Source organism: Pungitius pungitius, chromosome 18 (genome assembly GCF_949316345.1).
Source record: "Pungitius pungitius chromosome 18, fPunPun2.1, whole genome shotgun sequence".
NCBI lineage: Eukaryota > Metazoa > Chordata > Actinopteri > Perciformes > Gasterosteidae > Pungitius > Pungitius pungitius.
Genome location: NC_084917.1, coordinates 919,661 through 943,007, shown reverse-complemented (window position 1 = coordinate 943,007; position 23,347 = coordinate 919,661). Strand labels below are relative to the sequence as shown.

The following is a 23,347-nucleotide window of genomic DNA, read 5'->3' as shown; positions in this document are numbered from 1 at the left end:
AATGAGGGTAAATATCTAAATGTCTTAAAGAGGTTCATGAGCAGCGTCTTGATTTCTTTAATGTGTCATTTTATCTGAAGACGCCACATTTAGATTCATCCGCCGCTGAAAATAGTCCCGCCGTAAACAAGGAAGTCAACAGAAACAAAGAGTTTCACATTTTATCTACAAACCTGATAAAGACGGAGACTTGGGTTGCAACATGTGTCCCTGTGCCTCTGTGCCCCCCCCCCCCCCCCGGTGGAGGTGTGTTTGTCTCCATAACAGAGCAGCAAACAGACCCATTAGAGATCAAAGGCGCCGAATGGAGCCAATCAAAGACAAGCTCAGCAAGAGACCCCCCCCCCCCCCTGCCCCCCCCCCACCCCCACAGACAGCAGCAGGGACTGGGGCCGAGGACGAGAGGACCCCCCCCCCCCCCATCACACACACACACAGAGCAAAAAGCAGCCCCAGTTTTTGTTATTCATGTTAAAAATAAAATTGATGAAGCAACTTTTAATGTTATTTTATATTTTAGTTGTTTGAATGTCTTTATTTTGAATATTTCAATTGTTTAATTAACCAGAGTGACAATAAACATTTGGAATCATTTATTTGACAGATTTAACTACAATTTACTTAAATAATACAAAAAGAACACATTCTTGTAAATAATGTATTTTATTAATATGTACTTTGTTGATTTTAAATCTTAGGATAGAATAAAGAAGGAAATGAGTATAAAGCGTGATAATTTAATTTAAATAGTGAAAAACAACAATCAGCACAAAGCAATTTGACATCGTTGTACAAAGTACTTTTACATTTTACTACTAATACTCTGACGTTTACTTTTAATGGATACTATGTAAATACTGTGTATTTTTTACTTTTACCACTTATTATATTTACTATTCTGAGAAGTAATATTGTACGTCCACATCCACTAGAAGCAAATACATTGTTTATAAAAACTATTTTCCAGACATGGCGCGCTACATTTTGCTGATGAATACTTTATTAGAGTATTTTCAGGTACTTTTACTTAACAGGAAGGTTTTTAATGAATACGTTTTCATTCATCAAAAAAGACAAAAACTACGACTACTAAACTCATTGTTGTGGTTTTTCCTGCTGAGCAGAAAGAATTTACATCTCCACAGAGATGCCCGAGGTCAAAGGTCAGAGGTCCAGACTGAGAGACTCCTGGTTCCTCCGTGTCTCCTTTGGTTCACACATACGGCGTCAAAAACACACACGTGTGAGAGGAGGAGAAACGGAACACGTCCTTAAAGTCGTTCACTGAAAAGGAGGAGACGAGGAGGAGAGACTAGGAGACAAGGACACAAGGAGAGGAACACATATAAGTAGAGGGAGGAGAAGAAGTTCTCATGTCACAGATGAAGAGGAGCAGATGGAGGTGTCATCACTGACGTGGTCTTTGATGTTAAACCAGTGTTTAGAGGTTAATGACACACACACACACACACACACACACACACACACACACACACACACACACAAATTTGATACAAAGTAAAACATTGTAAACATGAGTTTATGGTCTCAGTCTCTAGTTTCAAGTCTTCTTCAATGCAGCATGATGTTCATTTAGTGGATGAAGGTCCATTTAGAGTCAAACAGACCATAAAGAGGAGAAGCTTTAGGGCGGGGCCTAACGCTGATTGACAGGTTTCTACCAGAGACGCCGTCCTCCTCAGTCCTTATTCGGTTTATTGGTTGCAACAAAAAAACAAACACAGCGAAGGAAATAATCCACGATGGAAACGGGAAAAAGAAAAATCGCAGAGCTTCAGTCCACAAACCCACGAGTGCCGTCACCACGACAACCACTTCTTCTACCGTCTTTGGTCATAACTGAAGTATAAAAAGATGTTTTAAGAGGATGATATCAGGACTATGACACTTATCTGCTGCGTGCAGCTCCTTGTCTGCAGGTGAGGGCGTCACATGGTGCGTTCAGGCGTTCCTCTCCGACGGAGGAATGTACTCCAGACCCAGGTGAGCAAAGATCTCCTCCTCTGAAGAAGCCCTCAGGTATCGGCTCTGCAGGAATACCACGTATGAATCAAACACGACTTCCTATGACATCACTCCAGAAATGTCCATCAACACGAGTACATTTCTGCCGCTACATGGAAAAGATTTTCAAAATAAACTCGATGAAGATGGTAAATAGTGATTTTTGCTGCATCCTCTACGCTTCCTGGTTCTTGATCACATGACTTCTAGGGGTCCCACCACATGGTCGGTGGAGCTCACCTGGCGGTGGTCGTACAGGGCGTGGCTGCTCAGACACATGTTCTTCTCGCGGCCCGCCCAGCGCCTCAGCTCCCTCTCGAACAGCTGCGGAGGGGGCGGAGTCAGTGGAGGCGTCGTGCATCTCTTACAGCGAGGTCATTCTCACAGAAAGGTCACCTTGGAGCCGGTCCAGCCCAGCAGGGCGAAGGCGAACTGGCTGAAGGGAGAGACCACCAGGTCCACCCTCACGGCCCTCCAGGGCCGCCGGGGTCCCTCGTCTCCTCGCCCCGCCTCCTCCGCCTCCTCCTCCTCCTGCAGCTTGAAGATGGAGAAGCACCGCTCGAAGCGGTCCATGTTGGAGGCGGGTCGGGCGGGTCCCTCCGCGGCCTCCAGGTAGGAGTTGCTGGTGGTTTTCTGGTACAAGAGGAAACCCTGGAGGGAGGAGGGCCACTGTTACACAACACGCTGTCAATCTCCAGCCGTCCAACGCTACTTGAACGCATCGTGACAAAAGGAACAAACAAAGCTTTAAAAGGGACATTTCAAGAAGAAACTTTGCTGTACGTGTCTTAATTAGAATTGTGCCCTAAATAAGCCGTTTAATTGAACTAAATAAACATAAAATAAACATGACTCAACTTCAGGAAGTGAACACGGAGCAGAGAGGAGAGGATGGAGATAAAAACGTCTGGACGCTAAACTACGGTTCAATAAGTTATTAAAGAAATTTAGAAATTTTCTTTTGTTCTTTTTAGAATTGTTCTGCACTAAAGACGCCTCCTGTTACCCGAGAGTGGAGCCAGGAGACCAGTTTGGGCATCAGTCCCACCTCCCTGCCCTCCTCGGGGTGCGTGATCAGGAAGTCCACGTCGTGGCCCGTCAGCTTCCCCCTGGAGAATAAACAGGAGACTTGAGGAGAACTCCTGAAGCTCCCGTTTGTCTCATGTGAGAGAACTAGAGGAACAACTGAGGATGAACCTCCCCTCTGACCAGAGCTTTACCTCCTGAACCCCCCGATCAGAGTGACCCGAGCCCCCGGCAGCACGGAGCGGGCGGCGGCCTCCACCACGCCGGCCACGGCGGCGGCCTGGGCCCTGCCAACGGGCCGGTGGAGGTCGCCGTGGTGACGGAGGCCCGCTCGCTGGGCTCGGTTCAGGGTCGGCCCGGAGTCCTCAAGCTGCCTCAGGGTGTGGATCCCCTCCCCGACCCACCGCCCCGCCGTCTTCACGCCAACCCCGAAGATACCGGTTAACACCTGAAACCCAGCAGAGCGAGTTCTTCTTCACGTAACATGGAGCTGTGCACATAACCCACAATCTCTCCAAACACCCGACATACACTGCGTCCATGATGAGGAGGGGGAGGAGGAGGAGGAGGAGGAGGAGGTGTTCCCTCTGCTCCCACCAGGTGGAGCCAAAGAGAGGGAGAAGACATGAGGGAAAAGTCACAGATATTTGGCTCCAACAAAGAAAAAAGAGGATTTGTGAAATGTTCTTTTTTTTACTGTTATTGTTTTCATATGATTTATAAATAATTAACAAACATTCAACAAACATTCAACGAACCTTCAGCGCTTTAAAGCGCTCAGACCGCCTCAGAGCTTCGACCTCAGGCGACGCTCCGCTCTCCAGGACGTCCTACAGGAAGAGAAGATCAAACCCACAACCTCCTTCTTCTTCTTCTGCTTCCAGTGTGACGAAGCAGGTGAAAAATAAACTGCACAAACAAAGGGAACTTTAAGGTCCCGCTGACCTTGATGACTCTGAGCGAATGACCCCCGAGACACGGGACCCCCCCGAGCTGCGTCATGTCCGTCACCGGCTGGGGGAGGGCCTTCAGGGCGGCGGCGGCCCGGCGAAAGGCGACGCCTCGGCCGTCCTCGCCGCTGAGCTCGGCGTTTTCAGCCAGCAGCGACAGGGCGTCCTGACAGGAGACACGCCACGAGGTCATGTGTAGAAATACTAAATACATACATACATACATATGTACTTATGTATGTATGTATGTATGTATGTAATACGTATACGTACGGTGAGGACAGCGTTGTGGTTGTCCAGAGTGGTCCGTCTCTGACAGGCGTAGCTGGGTGTAGTAAACACCTCCACCTCTTCCACCTGCTGCTCCTAAAGAAAGACACAAAGGGATTAAAGGAACAGTCCGAACACGACCTTGAGTTGAGCCCTTGAGTTGACGTTGTCTTGTTTTTACACAACCAACAAACAGGAAGTGACCATTGAAAGGACTTTATACATCTCTGGTAAAAACCTATCAATCAAAGTAAGAGCCGGCCAAAAACATCCCCTGCTCTGAATGGACCATAAACTCATGTTTACAATGTTTACTGAGGGAATAAATCAAGAGAGAAGTAGAGTCATTTCCTCATAGACGTCTATGGGAGCAGAGGAGTCGCCCCCTGCTGGTCACTACACAGAAGTAGAGTCATTTCCTCATAGAAGTCTATGGGAGCAGAGGAGTCGCCCCCTGCTGGTCACTACACAGAAGTAGATTCATTTCCTCATAGACGTCTATGGGAGCAGAGGCGTCGCCCCCTGCTGGTCACTACACAGAAGTAGAGTCATTTCCTCGTAGACGTCTATGGGAGCAGAGGAGTCGCCCCCTGCTGGTCACTACACAGAAGTAGAGTAATTTCCTCATAGACGTCTATGGGAGCAGAGGAGTCGCCCCCTGCTGGTCACTACACAGAAGTAGAGTCATTTCCTCATAGACGTCTATGGGAGCAGAGGAGTCGCCCCCTGCTGGTCACTACACAGAAGTAGAGTCATTTCCTCATAGAAGTCTATGGGAGCAGAGGAGTCGCCCCCTGCTGGTCACTACACAGAAGTAGAGTCATTTCCTCATAGACGTCTATGGGAGCAGAGGCGTCGCCCCCTGCTGGTCACTACACAGAAGTAGAGTCATTTCCTCGTAGACGTCTATGGGAGCAGAGGAGTCGCCCCCTGCTGGTCACTACACAGAAGTAGAGTAATTTCCTCATAGACGTCTATGGGAGCAGAGGAGTCGCCCCCTGCTGGTCACTACACAGAAGTAGAGTCATTTCCTCATAGACGTCTATGGGAGCAGAGGAGTCGCCCCCTGCTGGTCACTACACAGAAGTAGAGTCATTTCCTCATAGAAGTCTATGGGAGCAGAGGAGTCGCCCCCTGCTGGTCACTACACAGAAGTAGAGTCATTTCCTCATAGACGTCTATGGGAGCAGAGGCGTCGCCCCCTGCTGGTCACTACACAGAAGTAGATTCATTTCCTCATAGACGTCTATGGGAGCAGAGGCGTCGCCCCCTGCTGGTCACTACACAGAAGTAGAGTCATTTCCTCATAGACGTCTATGGGAGCAGAGGAGTCGCCCCCTGCTGGTCACTACACAGAAGTAGAGTCATTTCCTCATAGAAGTCTATGGGAGCAGAGGAGTCGCCCCCTGCTGGTCACTACACAGAAGTAGATTCATTTCCTCATAGACGTCTATGGGAGCAGAGGCGTCGCCCCCTGCTGGTCACTACACAGAAGTAGAGTCATTTCCTCATAGACGTCTATGGGAGCAGAGGAGTCGCCCCCTGCTGGTCACTACACAGAAGTAGAGTAATTTCCTCATAGACGTCTATGGGAGCAGAGGAGTCGCCCCCTGCTGGTCACTACACAGAAGTAGAGTCATTTCCTCATAGACGTCTATGGGAGCAGAGGAGTCGCCCCCTGCTGGTCACTACACAGAAGTAGAGTCATTTCCTCATAGAAGTCTATGGGAGCAGAGGAGTCGCCCCCTGCTGGTCACTACACAGAAGTAGAGTCATTTCCTCATAGACGTCTATGGGAGCAGAGGCGTCGCCCCCTGCTGGTCACTACACAGAAGTAGATTCATTTCCTCATAGACGTCTATGGGAGCAGAGGCGTCGCCCCCTGCTGGTCACTACACAGAAGTAGAGTAATTTCCTCATAGACGTCTATGGGAGCAGAGGAGTCGCCCCCTGCTGGTCACTACACAGAAGTAGAGTAATTTCCTCATAGACGTCTATGGGAGCAGAGGAGTCGCCCCCTGCTGGTCACTACACAGAAGTAGAGTCATTTCCTCATAGACGTCTATGGGAGCAGAGGAGTCGCCCCCTGCTGGTCACTACACAGAAGTAGAGTCATTTCCTCATAGACGTCTATGGGAGCAGAGGAGTCGCCCCCTGCTGGTCACTACACAGAAGTAGAGTCATTTCCTCATAGACGTCTATGGGAGCAGAGGAGTCGCCCCCTGAGGATGCAGCTCATGAAGAGTAAGGAGAAGCTCACCTGCAGCTTGTGTCGGTCCAGGACTTCGACAGGACGTCCCGCCTTCATGCTCTCTGTGAACCAGCTGACGTCCAGCAGGTGAGCAGCTGTTTGACCTCCGACCTCCGATCTCAGCCAAGTTCTGACCTCCTCACTGGAGTTATTCTCACAGATGACATGTGTGACTCTCTTACTGGGAAATACAACAATATTACTAATACTGTTTGTTAAAACATTACTTATACATAAAACAATATTAGCTATGTTTGTATGTATTGTTATTATAAATTATACAGATATGGAATGTTAGAAAAACTATTATATATTATCATTTAACTTAAGTTATTACTCACATTAACATTATTCACATCATAAAAAGGAAAAGCAGCGAACCTTCACATTCGCGTTAACATGAAAAACATTAACAAAACAACGTTTTATTACCTTTTTGTCTATTTTCTTTAGAGAAATGTTAATTTAAGAAAGGAGCAGCTGTCAGATAAATGTGTAAAAGTACCAAGTGGCCACAGGATGAAGCGACTCGAGTACAACTACCTCAAATGTGTACTTCATATATACTTCATATAGTACCTCTCATATACAATATGTGTATCTCACCTGAGCAGCTGCTCCACCTGGAATCCTTTCTTCTCCCCGAGCTGAGAGAGAAAACGTCTCCGACTGGCTCCCATCTTCCTCTGCAGCAGGAACAACACAACCTGAGGGAACCTGGTCCCCTCCTGGCTCCCAGTGTGGCTCCCAGTCTGGCTCCCAGTGTGGCTCCCAGTGTGGCTCCCAGTGTGGCTCCCAGCGGCCCCAGTGTGGCTCCCAGTGTGGCTCCCAGCGGCGGAGCAGAGGAGCTTCCTCCTCTTGAAAGGCACCATGTCGTTAAATCAGCCGACGTGAGGGACGTCGGGTTTAACGTTACGTTCCGCAGTAGCCCGGTTTACTTCCTGCTAGCTTACCTTTTTAAAGCTAAACGTGACGAGAAGAGTGTTCCGTGTTCATGAAGCGCTGCGATGCGGTTACGCGCAGGTGTCTGAAGTAACGAACTTCATTCCGAAAAGTAGGTTAGCGGTGAAGAAACACTGAAAGATGCAAACTTCTGCGAGGAGTGAAACCGGAAGCAGCTGCGGTGCTGCAGCGGCTGCGCCTGTGCGTCACCAAAATAGTTCCGACTGGAAACGATGAGATGGTGAGATGATAAGTCCACATTGATTACTTTATTTTACATCATAATCATTATAAGGATAATAATGGCAATAGCACTACTAATACTATGAATACAAATATTATTATGAATGAATATTATTGAATTTGTTAAATAAACATCTTACTTACCACCTCATAATTAACTTCGACATCAGCAAAGAATGAATGAATTTGAGCTTTTTAAGGGTATTTCAAGGCTGTGACTTCACACACACACACACACACACACAGTTTTAATGTAAAATGTCATCTTTCTGACTGGTTTCCACATTAACCTTTAATTTCCTCATTAATCTATGTGACACATTTAGATTTACATTATATATATTATAGTATTAAACATTATTGAAGAATTAATACTGAACCATCAATGTCAAAGCAGCATGTTACTGTTGATACTTTCACTTTTTGTTAGTACTTTATATACAGTCACATTTAATCCAGTTGAAGACGATTACACTGTTGTCAAAATATCTAAATCAAGAGAATATAATAATGTCAAAAAGTGAAATAAACCTTTATACCTGCATTAACTCTGAAGCCATTTAACGGGACATTTTCAGGTGAAATGATGTTTCAGATCCTCCTTCTGTTTCAGTTTTATTTTTCATGAAATGAAAACCATATCAAGAGACTCTAACATCTAGCAATGAATCGCCCAAAATGTATGTTTATACTTATATATATATACGTATAAGTATATATACGTATATATATTTATACATAAACCGTATTAAATGAGTGTAGAGTTGGGATGTGGGGTCACTGCACTGGATACACTATGCTATTAATTAATTACATTTAGAGTTGATTTCATATTTCCTTACTTTTATATTTAATATAATATACTATACAACAAACTATGAAATATCATATATCACTTACATGTTATGTCCACAGGTGTGTGGTCGTATGGAAGAAGTTAATGTGCGACTTGTACAACATGTTCTCGCCCTTAGCCCCGCCCCCCCCCCCCCCGCTGATCACATGACAATCAGCGCTCTCGCGCTCCACTTCCTCAAACACCTCCGTCTCCGGAGGTCAGGGTTTAACTTTGTCCCGACGCGTCCCGCGTGCACGAATGTCCGGTCCGGCTCGCGGACCCGGAGCGGCGCGAGGAGCCCGGCGGGGGGTCGTCGCGCTTCTCGCGCTCCTCACCTGCTGCGCCAGGTGTGCTGGCGACAAGCCGAGCAACGTCATCCTCATCCTCGCGGACGACCAGGACGTGCAGCTGGGGGGGATGGTGAGTGAGTGAGAGGGGGGGGGCGATACCGGAAACCACTTCTCAATAAGTCCCCCCGTGGTGGTCCTAAAGACACGTTCACCTGCCCCTCAGAGGGGTATCATGGTACTCTGTGGTACTCTGTGGTACCTTTGTGGTACTTTGAGGTACCGTTGTGGTACTCTGTGGTACTCTTGTGGTACCTTTGTGGTACTCTGTGGTACCTTTGTGGTACTCTGTGGTACCTTTGTGGTACTCTGTGGTACTTTGTGGTACTCTGTGGTACTTTGTGGTACTTTGTGGTACCTTTGTGGTACTCTGTGGTACTCTTGTGGTACTCTGTGGTACCTTTGTGGTACTCTGTGGTACTTTGTGGTACTTTGTGGTACCTTTGTGGTACTCTGTGGTACTCTTGTGGTACTTTGTGGTACTCTGTGGTACTCTTGTGGTACTTTGTGGTACTCTGTGGTACCACTTTGTCAGCAGCTCGTGTCTCAGGAAGTGAAGCAGGAAGCTTCTTCTCTTTGCTCAAAGTTACTTAATCGATTGAGTTGATCAGCACAAAAGGAATCAGAAACTATTCAATCATTTTGCTGCTTTTCTTTGTCTTGTAAGATATTTCTAATTTTCATTCAGACATCTTTATTTTCTAGATCAAAAGATCTGCCTTGTGAGATTATTTATCGATTAGATGTCGTTAAAGGTGGAAAAATAAGACTGAACCACAGAAATGTAGATTATTCTAAGTGAGTCCCACACAGTAACAATGAATGAATTAATGAACATAATGTATGACGTGTTAAAGTCTGTTCTTGTGTGTTCTTAGACCCCCATGAAGAAGACTAAAGCCTTAATAGGAGACGCGGGGGCAGTATTTGTGAATGCTGTAAGTACTTTGAATACATTTACACTTAATGCCACTTTGTTCATATGAAATAATGTGCTTTTAAACGTTTTTTGACCCGGTAGTTCACGGTGACCCCGCTGTGCTGCCCCAGCAGGAGCAGCGTCCTGACGGGCCGATACCCCCACAACCACCAGGCGAGGAACAACTCGGTGTCGGGGGGCTGCTCCAGCGCCCCCTGGCAGACGGGCCCCGAGGCCTCGGCCTTCCCCGTCTACCTCAGCAAGCAGAAGTACCAGACCTTCTTCGCCGGGAAGTACCTGAACCAGGTGAGAGCCTCGCCGCTGCCTCGTGACCACGAGTGGACGAGTGGAAGGTGATCACATCCGTCTCTGTTCCTCCTCCGTCAGTACGGCAAGAAGGAGGCCGGAGGCGTGGGCCACGTCCCACCGGGCTGGGACCAGTGGCACGCACTGGTGAGTCTCTCTCACACACACACACACACACACACACACACACACACGCTGGGCACTCAGTTCTTCTTCTGTGGTGTCACGGCTCCAGGTGGGAAACTCTCTGTACTACAACTACACGCTGTCGGTGAACGGCGTGGAGGAGAAGCACGGAGACCGCTACGAGTCGGACTACCTCACGGACCTCATCGTGAGTCCTCGCTGGGCTTCTTTCTGTTCATCTGGATGTTTTCCTGCTGAGTCGGAGTTTACGAGTTTGTCGCTGACGGCAGGAATTTCTTTACGAGCTCGTAAATGCAGCCAAACAAAGATGGCGTTTGATGAGCAACGACAGGTGAGTTTTTAACCGGTGCGTAAAAGCTAAACGACATAGTTTCCTCCATCCAGACCAACCGGTCGCTCCACTTCCTGGAGGACCGGAGCCCCCAGCATCCCTTCTTCCTCATGCTGTCTCCTCCGGCTCCCCACTCGCCCTGGACGCCGGCGCCCAAGTACCAGAAGCAGTTCGGCGACGTCAAAGCGCCTCGAGACGGAAGCTTCGACAAACCGGGGAAGGTGAGACCACGACGGACCGGTCCCCGGTGTGTCCAGGTCCTCGTCACGCCGACCCCAGCGGCGGCTGGTGGAGACACTTCCGCCTCCGTCCACAGGGGGCGACAGAACCAACCACAACGGGTCCTTCTCATGATGTCCTCTCTTTAGGACAAACACTGGCTGCTGCGTCAGCCCGTGAACCCCATGCCGGACAGCTCGCTCTCCTTCCTGGACAGCGCCTACAGGAAAAGGTAAAACCACTTCCTGTGGGAAGGAACGCAGTCGATTTCCTCAGAATGAGAAGTTTCACATTCAAACTGTGTGAAGGAACTTAATACCTCCAAACGTGGCACTTATTCCACCTACCTTCATATTTCTGGAAAAGCTCTCATAAATATGTCGTGTTTAAAGACAAACGGCAGGTGACCTTTGACCTTTGCAGGTGGCAGACGCTGCTGTCTCTGGACGACCTGGTGGAGTCGCTGGTCAACAAGCTGGAGAGCATCAAAGAGCTCAACAACACCTACATCTTCTACACCTCGGACAACGGCTACCACACAGGTCGGAGCCCCCCCCCCCCCCCTTCAGAGCACCACCTGCCGGCTCTTTGCCCAAAGTATTCACCCCCCTCCCCCCCCCCCCCCCCCCCCCCTCTGTTCAGGTCAGTTCTCGCTGCCCATCGACAAGAGGCAGCTCTACGAGTTCGACATCCGGGTCCCGCTGATGGTCCGAGGCCCGGGAATCAAAGCCAAGCAGACGCTGCAGGTCGGACGCACAAACACACACACACACACACACACAGACACACACGCACACACACACACACACACAAACAGACACACACACACACACACACACGCACACACACACAGACACACACACACACACACACACACACAAACAGACACACACGCACACACACACAGACACACACGCACACACACACACACACGCAGACACACACACACACACACACACACACACAAACAGACACACACACACACACACACACACACACACACACACAAACAGACACACACACACGCAGACACACACGTTTCAATGTGTGATGACCTTCAGGCTCCGGTGCTGAACATCGACCTGGCCCCCACCATCCTGGACATCTCTGGGACCAACCTGTCTTCAGTGGACGTGGACGGACAGTCGTTCCTCTCTCAGATGGTCCGTTTACAGATGAGTAATCACACTGTGGGGGCTTAACATGTAAATAAAAGAACCTCCTGGATGTGCCCCCCCCCCTCAGGCCCCCTCCCTGCGTAACGGGACCGCTCGTCCCTTCTTCCTGGTGGAGTACAACGGGGAGGGGCATCCCACCACGGACCCCGCCTGCCCCAAACTGGGCCCGGGACTCTCTGTGAGTATCGAGGACGGGGAGGAGGGACGGGGGGGGGGGGGGGGGGGGCGTAGAATAATGCAAAGCATGTCAAAGAGGGGGAGACGCTTTGCACCAGATTCAGATACAAGATAACGAGCAGGTGAGAGGAAACACACACACACACACACACACAGTGTAGATGCATGGAAGCCTTACAAACTAAAGCTCCGCATGGTCCTAAAGAGCTCGACGGGGACATGTCTCCTCGGAGGACGAAGGACAACCCGTCCGTCCTCTTTTTTTAAGCTAAAGTATAATTGACGTGGTGTGTTTTGGGACAGTGGACGTTAGAATGAACCCTTCATTGAAACCATGTCGTCCTCAGCAATGTTTCCCGGACTGCGTTTGCGAGGACGCCTTCAACAACACGTACGCCTGCGTCCGCACGCTGGACGCTCGCCACGACCTGCAGTACTGCGAGTTCGCCGACGCCGAGGTACGGAGGGACGGAGGGTGAAGTGTCCCCCTGGACGTGAATGTTTTGCTGTGAACTGAAGGACGCCGTGTGTCCTCCTCTTCGTGTCCCCAGTCCTTCGTGGAAGTGTACAACCTGACGTCGGACCCCCACCAGCTGGAGAACATCGTGAAGCGGGTGGATCCGGCCGTCCTGCAGACCATGAACCAGCGGCTCATCAAGCTGCAGTCCTGTCGGGGAGACAGTTGCCGTGACAACGCGTGACGGCCGCTCTGTCTCCTTTACGCCGGGACGTCTGCTGTTCTGAAACCATGAATCTGAACAACCAAAGATGTCGTTTCTTTTTCTTTGTATTAATTCACTCAGTGCTCACCAGCGGCTAATTAGCTTAGCATTATAAATATTCACAAGATGTCTTCAAGAGTGAACAAAGGCAACCGCAAAGCTCTTTAATCGTAGAAGTTTGAATAATCCGTGGAAAACATTTCTAATATTCGGGAGTCGCTAAATGTCTTTGTTTTTGTAACAAAGTGGGACATTTAGTTTGTCACCATTGGACAGAGTGAGGTCTTTATGCTAAGCTAAGCTAAGCTAACCATCTCCTTCAACCGAACCCTCCTTCTTTAATGTATTTCTTGTTCTCCTCAGATTTAAACACTTTCAAAGACATTTTAATCCTCATGTTTTATATTTTACACCTGAGTATCAACGACGTTTGTAAGGAGCCTTTTTTTAAAGTCTTAAAGTCACTTTTTGGTGACGATGTTTCTGTGATGAATCCATCGAGGGGGACGTTTCATTTGAAGCGAACTCTTTGATCTTTGAGCTGCCGACGCCTTTAAATGTGAATATCTGCACTGTGACCAAAATAAACTGAATCAAGAGAAGCATTTCATGTGTTTCACAGAATAAAATGTACTATTTAGTATTTGTCAACCGCATAGAAACATTAACTAACTACTATATAACACACTAAGTTATAAACGAGCCACAAGGGCGTTTTCAAAGTTCATTAATGTACATATGAGCATCTATGATTTTAGTAGTTTGAAGGTTTATTTGAACAAGAAAATAAAATCCCAGCTGTGAGTCAAGAGTCTGTTTAAGAGCCTGAAGCTTCTCGACCCACATTAAAAAATAAATAAATGTCATTTCTGGTTCTTATATAGAAATATAAATATCTTTTGAAAGAAACTGACTCCATGATTTAAGTTTCCATAATGAACAAAATAGTTATTTGCATTCTCTCACTTACCATGACAGTTATTAGTTTATTTAAATTGATTCTTTATTCTACCATCTGTTTCATTTACAGGTTCTGATTTCTCTATTTGGTTTATTTAGTATTTTTACTGCTGTTTGTTGTGTGACACACTAAACTTTGTTTTGATAATTGCTACATAAAGATTTCATGATAAAAGACACCTTGACATTTCCAAATATACAAATAACCGTTAAACTCCAGTATATGTATGTATGTATATACCGTGTATTAAACCTGTCAATCAAGCTTTTCTCACAGTTTTAATCACAAAAGCAAAGCGTGTCGCAGCACGCCATCACAGGTACTTGTACACAGCTTTATCCTGCAGGGTCTGCACCTCCAACTTCACGGGGCATTTGTACAAGTGCGACAGTATCGTCTCCGAGTAGCCGATTAAGAAGTAAAACTTCTGCGGCTGTAACTTCTGCAGCATCAGAGCGCACACCAGCAGCACGTTGCCGCGCCTCTTGATCACGAGCTCGTTGGCCAGGCAGCCGTGGAACGTCCCGAATACGAAGCGCCTCACGAACAGGTCCTCCACGGTGCGCTCGGCCGTGCCCTCCTCTCCCCTCAGGTTACCTGGGAGCAACAGGAAGGACAGGGGAGTAACTCACACACCCCCCTCTCTGTGGGCGCAATGTCATCAACGGGGAAAAGGTCCATCTGAGATCCAAAGGATAAAATCCCAGAGTAGTTGAGATGTTTTCACTTGGATCGAGACGTTAGGTCAGAGGAGCGCGCTCACCCGTGTGCTGCGACAGCCACCCTTTGCGGTGGGCGATCTGATGGGGGGGGAGCGCCTCCTCGTACGTCAGGGGTCTGTCTCCTTTCCCCACTCGGACCCGAGCCGCTCGGTTCTGGGAGGGAAGAGAAACGAGGACAGGACCAAGCTTTCCATTACACCCTCTGTGCCAATCACACGCACACACACACACGGCCTCTACCAAGAGCACGTGGGGAGAGATGTTGGTGAGTGACGTAAGGGGATGGGGAACCACGTGTTTACCTTGCAGCACGCCGCGGTGACGTGGAGGCCTCTGCGCAGCGACCTCAAAGTGCCCTGCGGACACAAACCATCAGGCCGGTGAGGCTAGAAACGAGAGGCACCACGTCCGCGGTCCCCCGGGTTCACTAAACCTTGTGTTTGACCCACAGAACGGCGTGGAATGGTCCATTTATCCGACATGTTGTTTGTATACAAACTCAAGGTGTCAAACCGCAACATGACGAACTAAAGCGAACTTAAAACATCAGCATCTGACGAAACACGATCTCAAACCGGACAGCCGATAAAACACCGATACGTTAACATGTCAAAGTTTGTTCATTTCAATATATAAAACGACTCAATGTGGATTATACTGACCAGAAGCCTCGCGCCTGCTGTGCTGCTCAAGGACGCCGCCATGTTTTTTACTATAACAGAGTTGGGCGCGTAGATTGTACCAAATAAGTTTCTACTCGTTATAATTTCAACTTTGAATTGAAACTGGAAATGCCATGTTTATGAGTCGTGTTCAAATACCGAATGTGTTGTTTGCCCGTTAAGCTTTGCATGAACACCGGAACTGTTCAACCAACAGTTGTGCATCTGTTTCTACCGGAAGACTGTTGAGCTGAACCGACCGGATGAAGAAAGAATAAATAGTTTAGAGAAAAGATACCTTTCCCAACATTCATTGTGATAGTTACTTTTTTGTTAAAATGCACAAGGGGAAATACAGTACACAAATACACGTGTTCTTTTTGTTTGTTTTGTGTTGATAGGCGTTTGTTTCAATCTATTTGTAGAAACCTCGTCCTTATTGTGAAAAACCTGGAGCGGAAGTGTTATTGTTCTGGAAGGAGTAACCGCGGTGTCAGGAAACGTTGCTCAGCGAGTCCCGCTGAGACCTAAACTTGGATTCGTTGAAGGCGGCGGTCTTTCCCCGGTGCTGGACTCGTCGGTTCGGGACACTTTAACGGTCCGGTGAACGCGCTCCAAACGTCAACAAACCCGCTAAAAGCCGCCATGGCGTCGCCGCTGCAGATGACGGAGATGTACGACAACGCGCTGCTCGGCATCCTGCAGCACGTCGGGAACATCCAGGACTTCCTGCAGGTCTACTTCGGCTTTCTGTACCGCAAGACGGACTTCTACCGCCTGCTGGGGGCCCCCGGCGACAAGATGGGCTTCCCCCCCGGGGTGGCGGAGAGGATGGTGCTCAAGGTGCAGTTATTCGCTGCCATGGCAACGCCGCGTTCGCCACGCTGTTTGAGTTGAGAAAGTTCAGACAGATCGTCGTGTTTGTTTGTTTGTTTGTTTGTTGTGTTTTTACAGATGGATTAAAAAAAGAGGCGTTTCTATTATTTTGTCCGTCCCGTCAGTGTCAACAACGTCTTAAAAGCGTACACATTTTATTATATTTTCACTGGCCTTTAAAGTGGTTTCATTTGCATCAACATTTAATAAAATTCTTCCACAGTATTCAGTTTTATTCCATTTTAAATATGTTTAAATCATATAAGAAATTATGTATCGAAAGATAGTTGTGTGTAACTTATTTGGATTTCAAAATTTAATTAAATGCTCTCAATTCATCTTTTTTTGATAATCTTATTCGTGCACGTCTTGATCCTTAAGACGACGCTTATTGTCATTAATGATCACCTGACGGTTTCATTTGTGGTTTTGAGAGTTTGCCGTAGTGACTTTTTGTACCTGCCTCTACTTCCTGTTTCACTGAAGAGCAACAACTCCTCCTCCTCCTTCCCTCCTCAGACCTTCCAGCTGTTCGAGAAGCTGGCGGAGAGCGACCGCGAGCGGCAGCGCGGCGAGCTGCGGAGGAGAGAGGAGAGCCGGCAGGTTCCTCCGGCGGGTCGAGAGCTGGAGGTCACCGCCGTGGAGGAGACGGAGGAGTCGGAGGAGTCGGAGGAGCGCAGCGCCCAGCAGGTGGAGGAGAGCTCTCCGCCCGACGCTCCGGCCTCCTCGGAAGGTTCTGAGCTGACGGCCGCGGGGGGGCAGGCTGCTGCAGCCGTCACGACCTCAACAGAAGTGTGAGTGACCTCCATCTGTCAATCAAGTCAACATCCTGCTAAATATACACACCGCCCTAAAGCATCCCCTGCTTTATGGTCTGTAAGAGACCTGTCAATCAGCGTTAGGCCCCGCCCTAAATCAGGAATCAGGAAACGTTTATGGTCATAATGTGTTGGACATACATGGAAAGAAGACAATAATGACAACATAGTGCAGCAATAAGAAAAAAATAAAAGTATAATAAAATATAAGCTATGGGTTAGTAAGTTAGAGGAGATAAGATACAATTAGAAATAAAGATAAAGATAAAGTGCACCAGCTAAACAAAGTAACGAGTGACAAGTAACACAGTGAATGAATGAACATGGGAGTCAGAGTCAGTCAGGGGGGGGGGGGCCCGGCTCTGTTGATGAGCCCGACTGCCGAAGGGAAGAAACTGTTGGTGTGGATGGAGGTCTTAGTCCTGGTGGACCTCAGCCTCCTGCCGGATGGAAGGGGCACAAACAGTTCATGTCCAGGGTGGGAGGGGTCGGCTACAATCTAAAGCACCCCCTCTTCATGGTCTGTTTGACTCTACATGGACCATCATTCACTAAATGAACACCATGCTGCATTGAAGAAGACTTGAAACTAGAGACTGAGACCATAAACTCATGTTTACAATTGTTGGCTGCATTCTGGGGAGGCCTTAGAACACATCAGGTTTCATTGAATCATTCCAGGACTCAGGAGAAGTTCCAGTGGGACCCCGACAGCTACAACGGCGCCATGAGGGAGAACTACAGCTGGTCCCAGGACTACACCGACCTGGAGGTCCGCGTCTTCGTGCCCAAAACGGTTGTCAAAGGCCGACAGGTAAAGCCTCTGTCTGTGTCCCCTGGGGGGGGGGGGGAGGGGGGGCTCTCACCCCATCAAGTCTCACTTCCCCCGCCGTGTCCTGCTGGCTGTCCTCAGGTCCGAGTGGACCTGCAGACCGGCGGCATGCAGGTGTGCGTGAGGGAGGGAGCCGAGGAGAGGACGCTGATGGAGGGAGAGTTCACCCACAAGATCAACACGGAGACGTCCCTCTGGAGCCTGGAGCCAGGCAGCTGTGTGGTGGTGAGTGTGCACACGCACACACACACACAGACACACACACGCACACACACACACACACACAGACACACACACGCACACACAGACACACACACACGCACACCTTCTCACCGCCCCCTCCGGCCTCCAGCTGTCCCTCAGTAAGACCTCGGAGGTCTGGTGGAACGCGGTCCTGAAGGGGGAGGAGGAGATCGACATAAACCAGATCAACCGGGAGCGCTCCATGGCGACGGTGGACGAGGAGGAGCACGCCGTGCTGGACCGCCTCTCCTTCGACTACCACCAGAAGCTGCAGGGGAAGCCCCAGAGCCACGAGACGGTGAGTCCTGATCCCCCACGGGAACCGGTCTCAGCTCGGTCCTGATACATGAAGTATTAGTACTCCAGGTACATTGTACTCACAGTACAATGAATCACACAGTGTACTTTAATAATACCCAGAAGGCTCCAGTGATCCTCTTTTTTTGTAAGTGTCACCGCTTCCTCCCTGAGGTCACCTCGACACAGCTGTGCAACATCCTGTGAGAAACTCAAATAGAATAAACGGACCCACAGAGCCTGAGGCCCCGCTGAGAGGGTTTGGTTCATTTTGAGTCCTATGCACTTTTTCCCAGGGAATTACCCACAAGTCATTGCATCGTGGCGTTAAAACAGGAAACCAGTGAGAGCACAGAGACGTAAACCAAGAGGACGTCTAATTAAAATACACTTTTAAGACATTAAGGATTAAAGATGGAGGAAAAAGGTCACCATCATTTATACTGACACCCCCCCCCTCTCCCCCCTCCCCCCACAGAAGGTGCACGACATGCTGAAGAAGGGCTGGGAGGCCGAAGGCTCGCCCTTCAGAGGGCAGCAGTTTGACCCCTCCATGTTCGACATCCCGCCCAGCGCCGTGCAGTTCTGAGCCCCCCCCCCCTCCCCCGCCACCCGTTTGTTGCGGAGATGGCGGTTGTCGTGGCGACGGAGAAGGGACGCATCGTCGCACGGGATGATTTGTTTGATGTTTGGGAAACTGATACTTTGGTACATTTGTTGACCGTTTTGCTCTTAATTTAAAAACTCTGCAGTGCCTCCATGAGGGACTCCATGATCTCATGACCCCCCCCCCCCCCCCCCCCTCGAGTTTCCATCCAAAGTGTAGCGCAACTGATTGAAAGAGGTTTCCAGAGATGGGGGGCCGTGCTCTGGTTGTGGGGTTTGCTGCTGACTCAGCAGATGATGCAACACGAAGAGGAAGAGTTCAGCTGCTTTACCAGCTGATGACAAACTGCTGTTTAATAAAAGGATTGTTCATATCAAAGCGTGTTTTTCTCCCCCCTTTACTTCCTTTCACTTTAAACGCATCTCGTGGTCCTCTGCAGTAAGATGAAAGTACTTCATGCTTCTGCTTATTGATCCGAAATCTACAAAGAAAGCATTTAACAGCTTTAATAAATAAATCACTGTTGGAGCTGTTTCAATAATAAATCAGTGTCTTGTTTAATTAGTTAACATTAACATTAAGATGAAAGAGTAAAGAAAAGACTCGTTGTTGGTCAAACTGTTCACTGAGGTCCCGTCACCACGGAAACCAACACCAGCGTCAGCAGGACAGCAGGGTCTCAAGGTAAAAGCATCCCTTTGATTCTAACTGAACACCTAGTGGTCTCCTTCTCCTAGTCTCCTTCTCCTAGTCTCCTTCTCCTAGTCTCCTTATCCTAGTCTACTTATCCTAGTCTACTTATCCTAGTCTCCTTCTCCTAGTCTACTTCCTGTAGTCTCCTTCTCCTAGTCTACTTATCCTAGTCTCCTTCTCCTAGTCTACTTCCTGTAGTCTCCTTCTCCTAGTCTCCTTCTCCTAGTCTACTTCCTGTAGTCTCCTCTTGCTCTACTTCCTCTCATCACTCCTTTTTTTTCCATCTAAGAAGGTCCTTCAAATCTATTTTAGATCTTCAGAGTCAAAATAAAGTTGCACTTGAAGTTGTGGGGGGGGGGGGGGCTAAATGAACTGCACCACGTGTCTCTTTAAATGGCCTGTGTGTTCCCCCGTGTGTGCGCGTATGTGTGCGCGCTGAGCCGTCTGAGGGGCGGGGCGAGGCGGGCGGGGGGGGTCTGAGGTGGGCGGAGACTACTTGACAGCCGGAGTTCCCTCCCGGTCCGCAGCGACGTACCCGCGCATCCCGCACTCGGCTCCCCGCACCCCGTCCCGAGGAGACGCGCAGGCATCATGGCAGCCACGACGTGCACGCGTTTCACCGACGAGTTCCAGCTGTACGAGGAGCTCGGCAAGTGAGTGGCTGTTTTATTGTGCGGGATGACCCTCGGTGGTGGTCGTGGGGGGTCGTGGGGGCGATGGAACATCTGCACAGCTGCGGGGGAAACAACGCGCGCTCGATGGAGCCTCCGCGCACTACTTTCACTTATTTCTCTTTACACCATTAAATGCAGTCTGATTTTAAGATGAAGATCCGGCTGCATCAACACTGGGAACCCCCCCAGAAACACACACACACACACACACACACACACAGGCGCGCGCGCGCACACGCTTACGCGCACACCTGCACGCACTAAACTAATTGGGGAAAAAATCTGCCTGTTATGAGGAGGAGATGTCGGCATTAAGCTCATCATCAGCTTTAACCCACAGCGGCATGGGGGGGGGGGGTGTCCGGGGGGGTCAGGTGTGCGTGTGCATGTATGTGTGTGTGTTGTGATTAAAGAAGGAAAGAATAAACAGATGTATCGCAAGGGCAAGATTCAGACAAGTGGAGAGAGAGAGATGCAAAGTGGATTGTGAGGAGAGGATGCCCCCCCATCCTCCCCAACCCCCCCCCCCCCCACCAACCCTCCTTCTCTCTATAATTCACAGGAACATTATCTCACAGTTCAGTGTTATTTCAGCTCAGATGTTGAAGTTTCATCCTGAAGTCTTTAGTGGTGGCTTGGATCTTAAGGCGTGTGTGTGTGTGTGCGTGTGTGTGTGTGTGTGCGTGCGTGTGTGTGTGTGTGTGTGTGTGTGTGTGTCTGTGTGTGTGTGTGTGTGTGTGTGTCTGTGTGTGTGTCTGTGTGTGTGTGTGTGTGTCTGTGTGTGTGTGTGTGTGTGCGTGTCTGTGTGTGTCTGTGTGTGTGCGTGTGTGTGTGTGTGTCTGCGTGTGTGTCTGTGTGTGTGTGTCTGTGTGTGTGCGTGTGTGTCTGTGTGTGTGTGTGTGTGTGTGTGTCTGTGTGGGATGTGATAAAGACATCTCTACTTGAGGCAGCGTCCTGCTGGTTTAAACCCATCAACAGAAAATGTATCAGCGGCTGTTTTTCAACACATAATATGTTCTATTTCCTATTGTTATAATTATAATAGAACCAAGCTTTAAAAAGACTCCTGGTTCTCTTTCTGTTCACCAAACCAGAGACTCAGACAGAGGGAATTAAAGTGGGCGTGGTCACAGCGTGGTCACAGCGTGGTTTGGTATTATGATTTTCTCCCCAATGTTACAGTAAACTTTGATGAACAATGGAGTCGATGTTGGTCATGGGGTAGCGTGGTGCGCTGGGACCACAAGGTTGGTGGTTTGAATCCTGGCTGCTGCTGGTCACTACACAGAAGTAGAGTCATTTCCTCATAGACGTCTATGGGAGCAGAGGAGTCGCCCCCTGCTGGTCACTACACAGAAGTAGAGTCATTTCCTCATAGACGTCTATGGGAGCAGAGGAGTCGCCCCCTGCTGGTCACTACACAGAAGTAGAGTCATTTCCTCATAGACGTCTATGGGACCAGAGGAGTCGCCCCCTGCTGGTCACTACACAGAAGTAGAGTCATTTCCTCATAGACGTCTATGGGAGCAGAGGAGTCGCCCCCTGCTGGTCACTACACAGAAGTAGAGTCATTTCCTCATAGACGTCTATCGTGGTGCTCCATGTTTATTTGGTAATTCAAACTTAAGTGTGATGTGAGTGCTTTTGACTTCATTATCTTATTTATACCATTTAACTCATATCACAGATACATAACACATTATATTTGGATGTTTCCGGATAAAAAAAGATTTGCATTTGTTACTGGTTTGTTCCGGATGCTCCTGACTCCCACCTGTACGCCGTCATGGAGTGTCGCACTTACTCACCTTCATGATGTGAACGTTGGAGTGCTGGTGAGAGGCGAGGCAGGGGGGGGGGGGGGTCTCTGAGTGTGTGTTTCATTGTGTAACAAAGCAGAGGTGTGTCAAACGCAGCTCTGAGAAATGACAAAGGTGCTTATTTCTGTTTGTCTCTGTTGGGTTTGATGAGCAAACGTGGCCCTGAAATGAGAAAAAGTCCAAAATATGCATCATATAAGTGTTGAATGTGGATTTAAAGTTATGAACCACTTCAGTAACTTAATATGTTTTCCAAAACTGCACGAGGTGTGTACTTGTACTTTTCCTTTTGGATCAATCCAAATGTTTTTGTATGAATCTTTTTGATTAGAGTAATGGAGATAGATGTGATTGACAGCTATAAGGGACAATTAGTAAATGACACAGCTGTGGATGATTGATTGTTGTCAACAAATGGCTCGTGCACATCAGGTCTGAGAGCCGATACGCTGACTCAGCTTCCCCCGGCGCTGACCCGTCTCCCCCTTCTGTCCCCCGCCTGTCCCCCTGTCTTCGTGTCCCAGGGGAGCCTTTTCAGTGGTGCGCCGTTGTGTCAAACTCTGCACGGGCCAAGAGTACGCCGCCAAAATCATCAACACCAAGAAGCTGTCGGCCCGAGGTGAGGAAGCACAGATGCATCATGGGGGTTTTCATGTTCTGAGGGATCTACATTTCTTGACTGTTATTATTCTGAAATGTTATTCATGAGGATGGAAACCACCCTGAAGTTTAAGCTTCCTGAAGGTCGCACCGATGATGTGATGACATCACAGAAATGAGATCAGGTTGACGTCTCTCACCACTTCCTCTCACCATCTCGTCTCCTCTCTTCCTTGCCTCCTCTGCTCCGTCTCCTTTCCTCATCTCCTCTGTTTTCCCCGATCACTCTCCTCTTGTCTCCTCTTCACGTCTGATGTGCGTCATGTGATCTGGTTGCTTTGAATCTTGCAGACCACCAGAAGCTGGAGAGAGAAGCCAGGATCTGCAGATTGTTGAAGCACTCCAACATCGGTGAGATGTTTATTATGTCTAAGAATTTACATTTTACTGCACGGAACCTCTTTACATTTAAAGACAAAGTGCCTCGAGTTTACTAGTAACAATATGTATCGCACGTCATTGATTAGTTGATTGACATTCCTTCTAGATGCCAAACATTCTGCTGTTTGTGGGGTCAGATTTATATTTCAAACCACCTTGAATAAAACATGAAAGAACCACAGGCGACATGAAACATTCAAAGTAGCGAGT

General features: G+C 48.7%; 5 protein-coding genes across 10 annotated transcripts in view; 3 read left to right on the top strand and 2 right to left on the bottom strand.

Annotated features, from left to right (window-relative positions):
- Window positions 1-978: 978 nt before the first annotated feature.
- Window positions 979-7,882, bottom strand: polm (polymerase (DNA directed), mu). The gene is made up of 10 exons (XM_037484331.2): window positions 7,129-7,882; window positions 6,532-6,703; window positions 4,275-4,367; window positions 3,997-4,167; window positions 3,810-3,881; window positions 3,246-3,499; window positions 3,032-3,134; window positions 2,422-2,676; window positions 2,266-2,349; window positions 979-2,049 (listed from the first exon to the last, which is right to left on the bottom strand). The coding sequence occupies exons 1-10, from the start codon at window positions 7,392-7,394 to the stop codon at window positions 1,963-1,965; spliced, it is 1,557 nt and encodes a 518-aa protein (XP_037340228.2). The 5' UTR covers window positions 7,395-7,882; the 3' UTR covers window positions 979-1,962.
- Window positions 7,883-8,711: 829 nt separating this feature from the next.
- gnsb (glucosamine (N-acetyl)-6-sulfatase (Sanfilippo disease IIID), b) lies at window positions 8,712-13,998 on the top strand. Its single transcript, XM_037484327.2, has 13 exons — window positions 8,712-8,965; window positions 9,771-9,830; window positions 9,914-10,117; window positions 10,199-10,264; window positions 10,353-10,451; window positions 10,649-10,816; window positions 10,964-11,046; window positions 11,238-11,356; window positions 11,457-11,560; window positions 11,876-11,977; window positions 12,060-12,170; window positions 12,517-12,627; window positions 12,721-13,998. Exons 1-13 carry the CDS (start codon window positions 8,804-8,806, stop codon window positions 12,868-12,870), a joined length of 1,539 nt encoding a protein of 512 aa, XP_037340224.2. The 5' UTR covers window positions 8,712-8,803; the 3' UTR covers window positions 12,871-13,998.
- Window positions 13,999-14,079: 81 nt separating this feature from the next.
- mrps24 (mitochondrial ribosomal protein S24) lies at window positions 14,080-15,488 on the bottom strand. Its single transcript, XM_037484379.2, has 4 exons — window positions 15,237-15,488; window positions 14,877-14,930; window positions 14,616-14,727; window positions 14,080-14,449 (listed from the first exon to the last, which is right to left on the bottom strand). The coding sequence occupies exons 1-4, from the start codon at window positions 15,276-15,278 to the stop codon at window positions 14,166-14,168; spliced, it is 492 nt and encodes a 163-aa protein (XP_037340276.1). The 5' UTR covers window positions 15,279-15,488; the 3' UTR covers window positions 14,080-14,165.
- nudcd3 (NudC domain containing 3) lies at window positions 14,939-19,419 on the top strand. Its single transcript, XM_037484343.2, has 7 exons — window positions 14,939-14,954; window positions 15,662-16,079; window positions 16,632-16,906; window positions 17,612-17,744; window positions 17,844-17,987; window positions 18,115-18,303; window positions 18,781-19,419. The coding sequence occupies exons 2-7, from the start codon at window positions 15,882-15,884 to the stop codon at window positions 18,889-18,891; spliced, it is 1,050 nt and encodes a 349-aa protein (XP_037340240.2). The 5' UTR covers window positions 14,939-14,954; window positions 15,662-15,881; the 3' UTR covers window positions 18,892-19,419.
- A 663-nt stretch (window positions 19,420-20,082) lies between these two features.
- Window positions 20,083-23,347, top strand: part of LOC119226385 (calcium/calmodulin-dependent protein kinase type II subunit beta) — a 16,474-nt gene continuing 13,209 nt past the window's right edge. For all 6 annotated transcript variants that reach the window (XM_037484325.2, XM_037484322.2, XM_037484320.2 and 3 more), the window contains exons 1-3: window positions 20,083-20,255; window positions 22,621-22,715; window positions 23,048-23,107. In XM_037484325.2, the coding sequence (XP_037340222.2) occupies window positions 20,194-20,255; window positions 22,621-22,715; window positions 23,048-23,107 (217 nt within the window). In that variant the 5' untranslated portion in view covers window positions 20,083-20,193. The remainder of the gene's footprint in view (window positions 20,256-22,620; window positions 22,716-23,047; window positions 23,108-23,347) is intronic.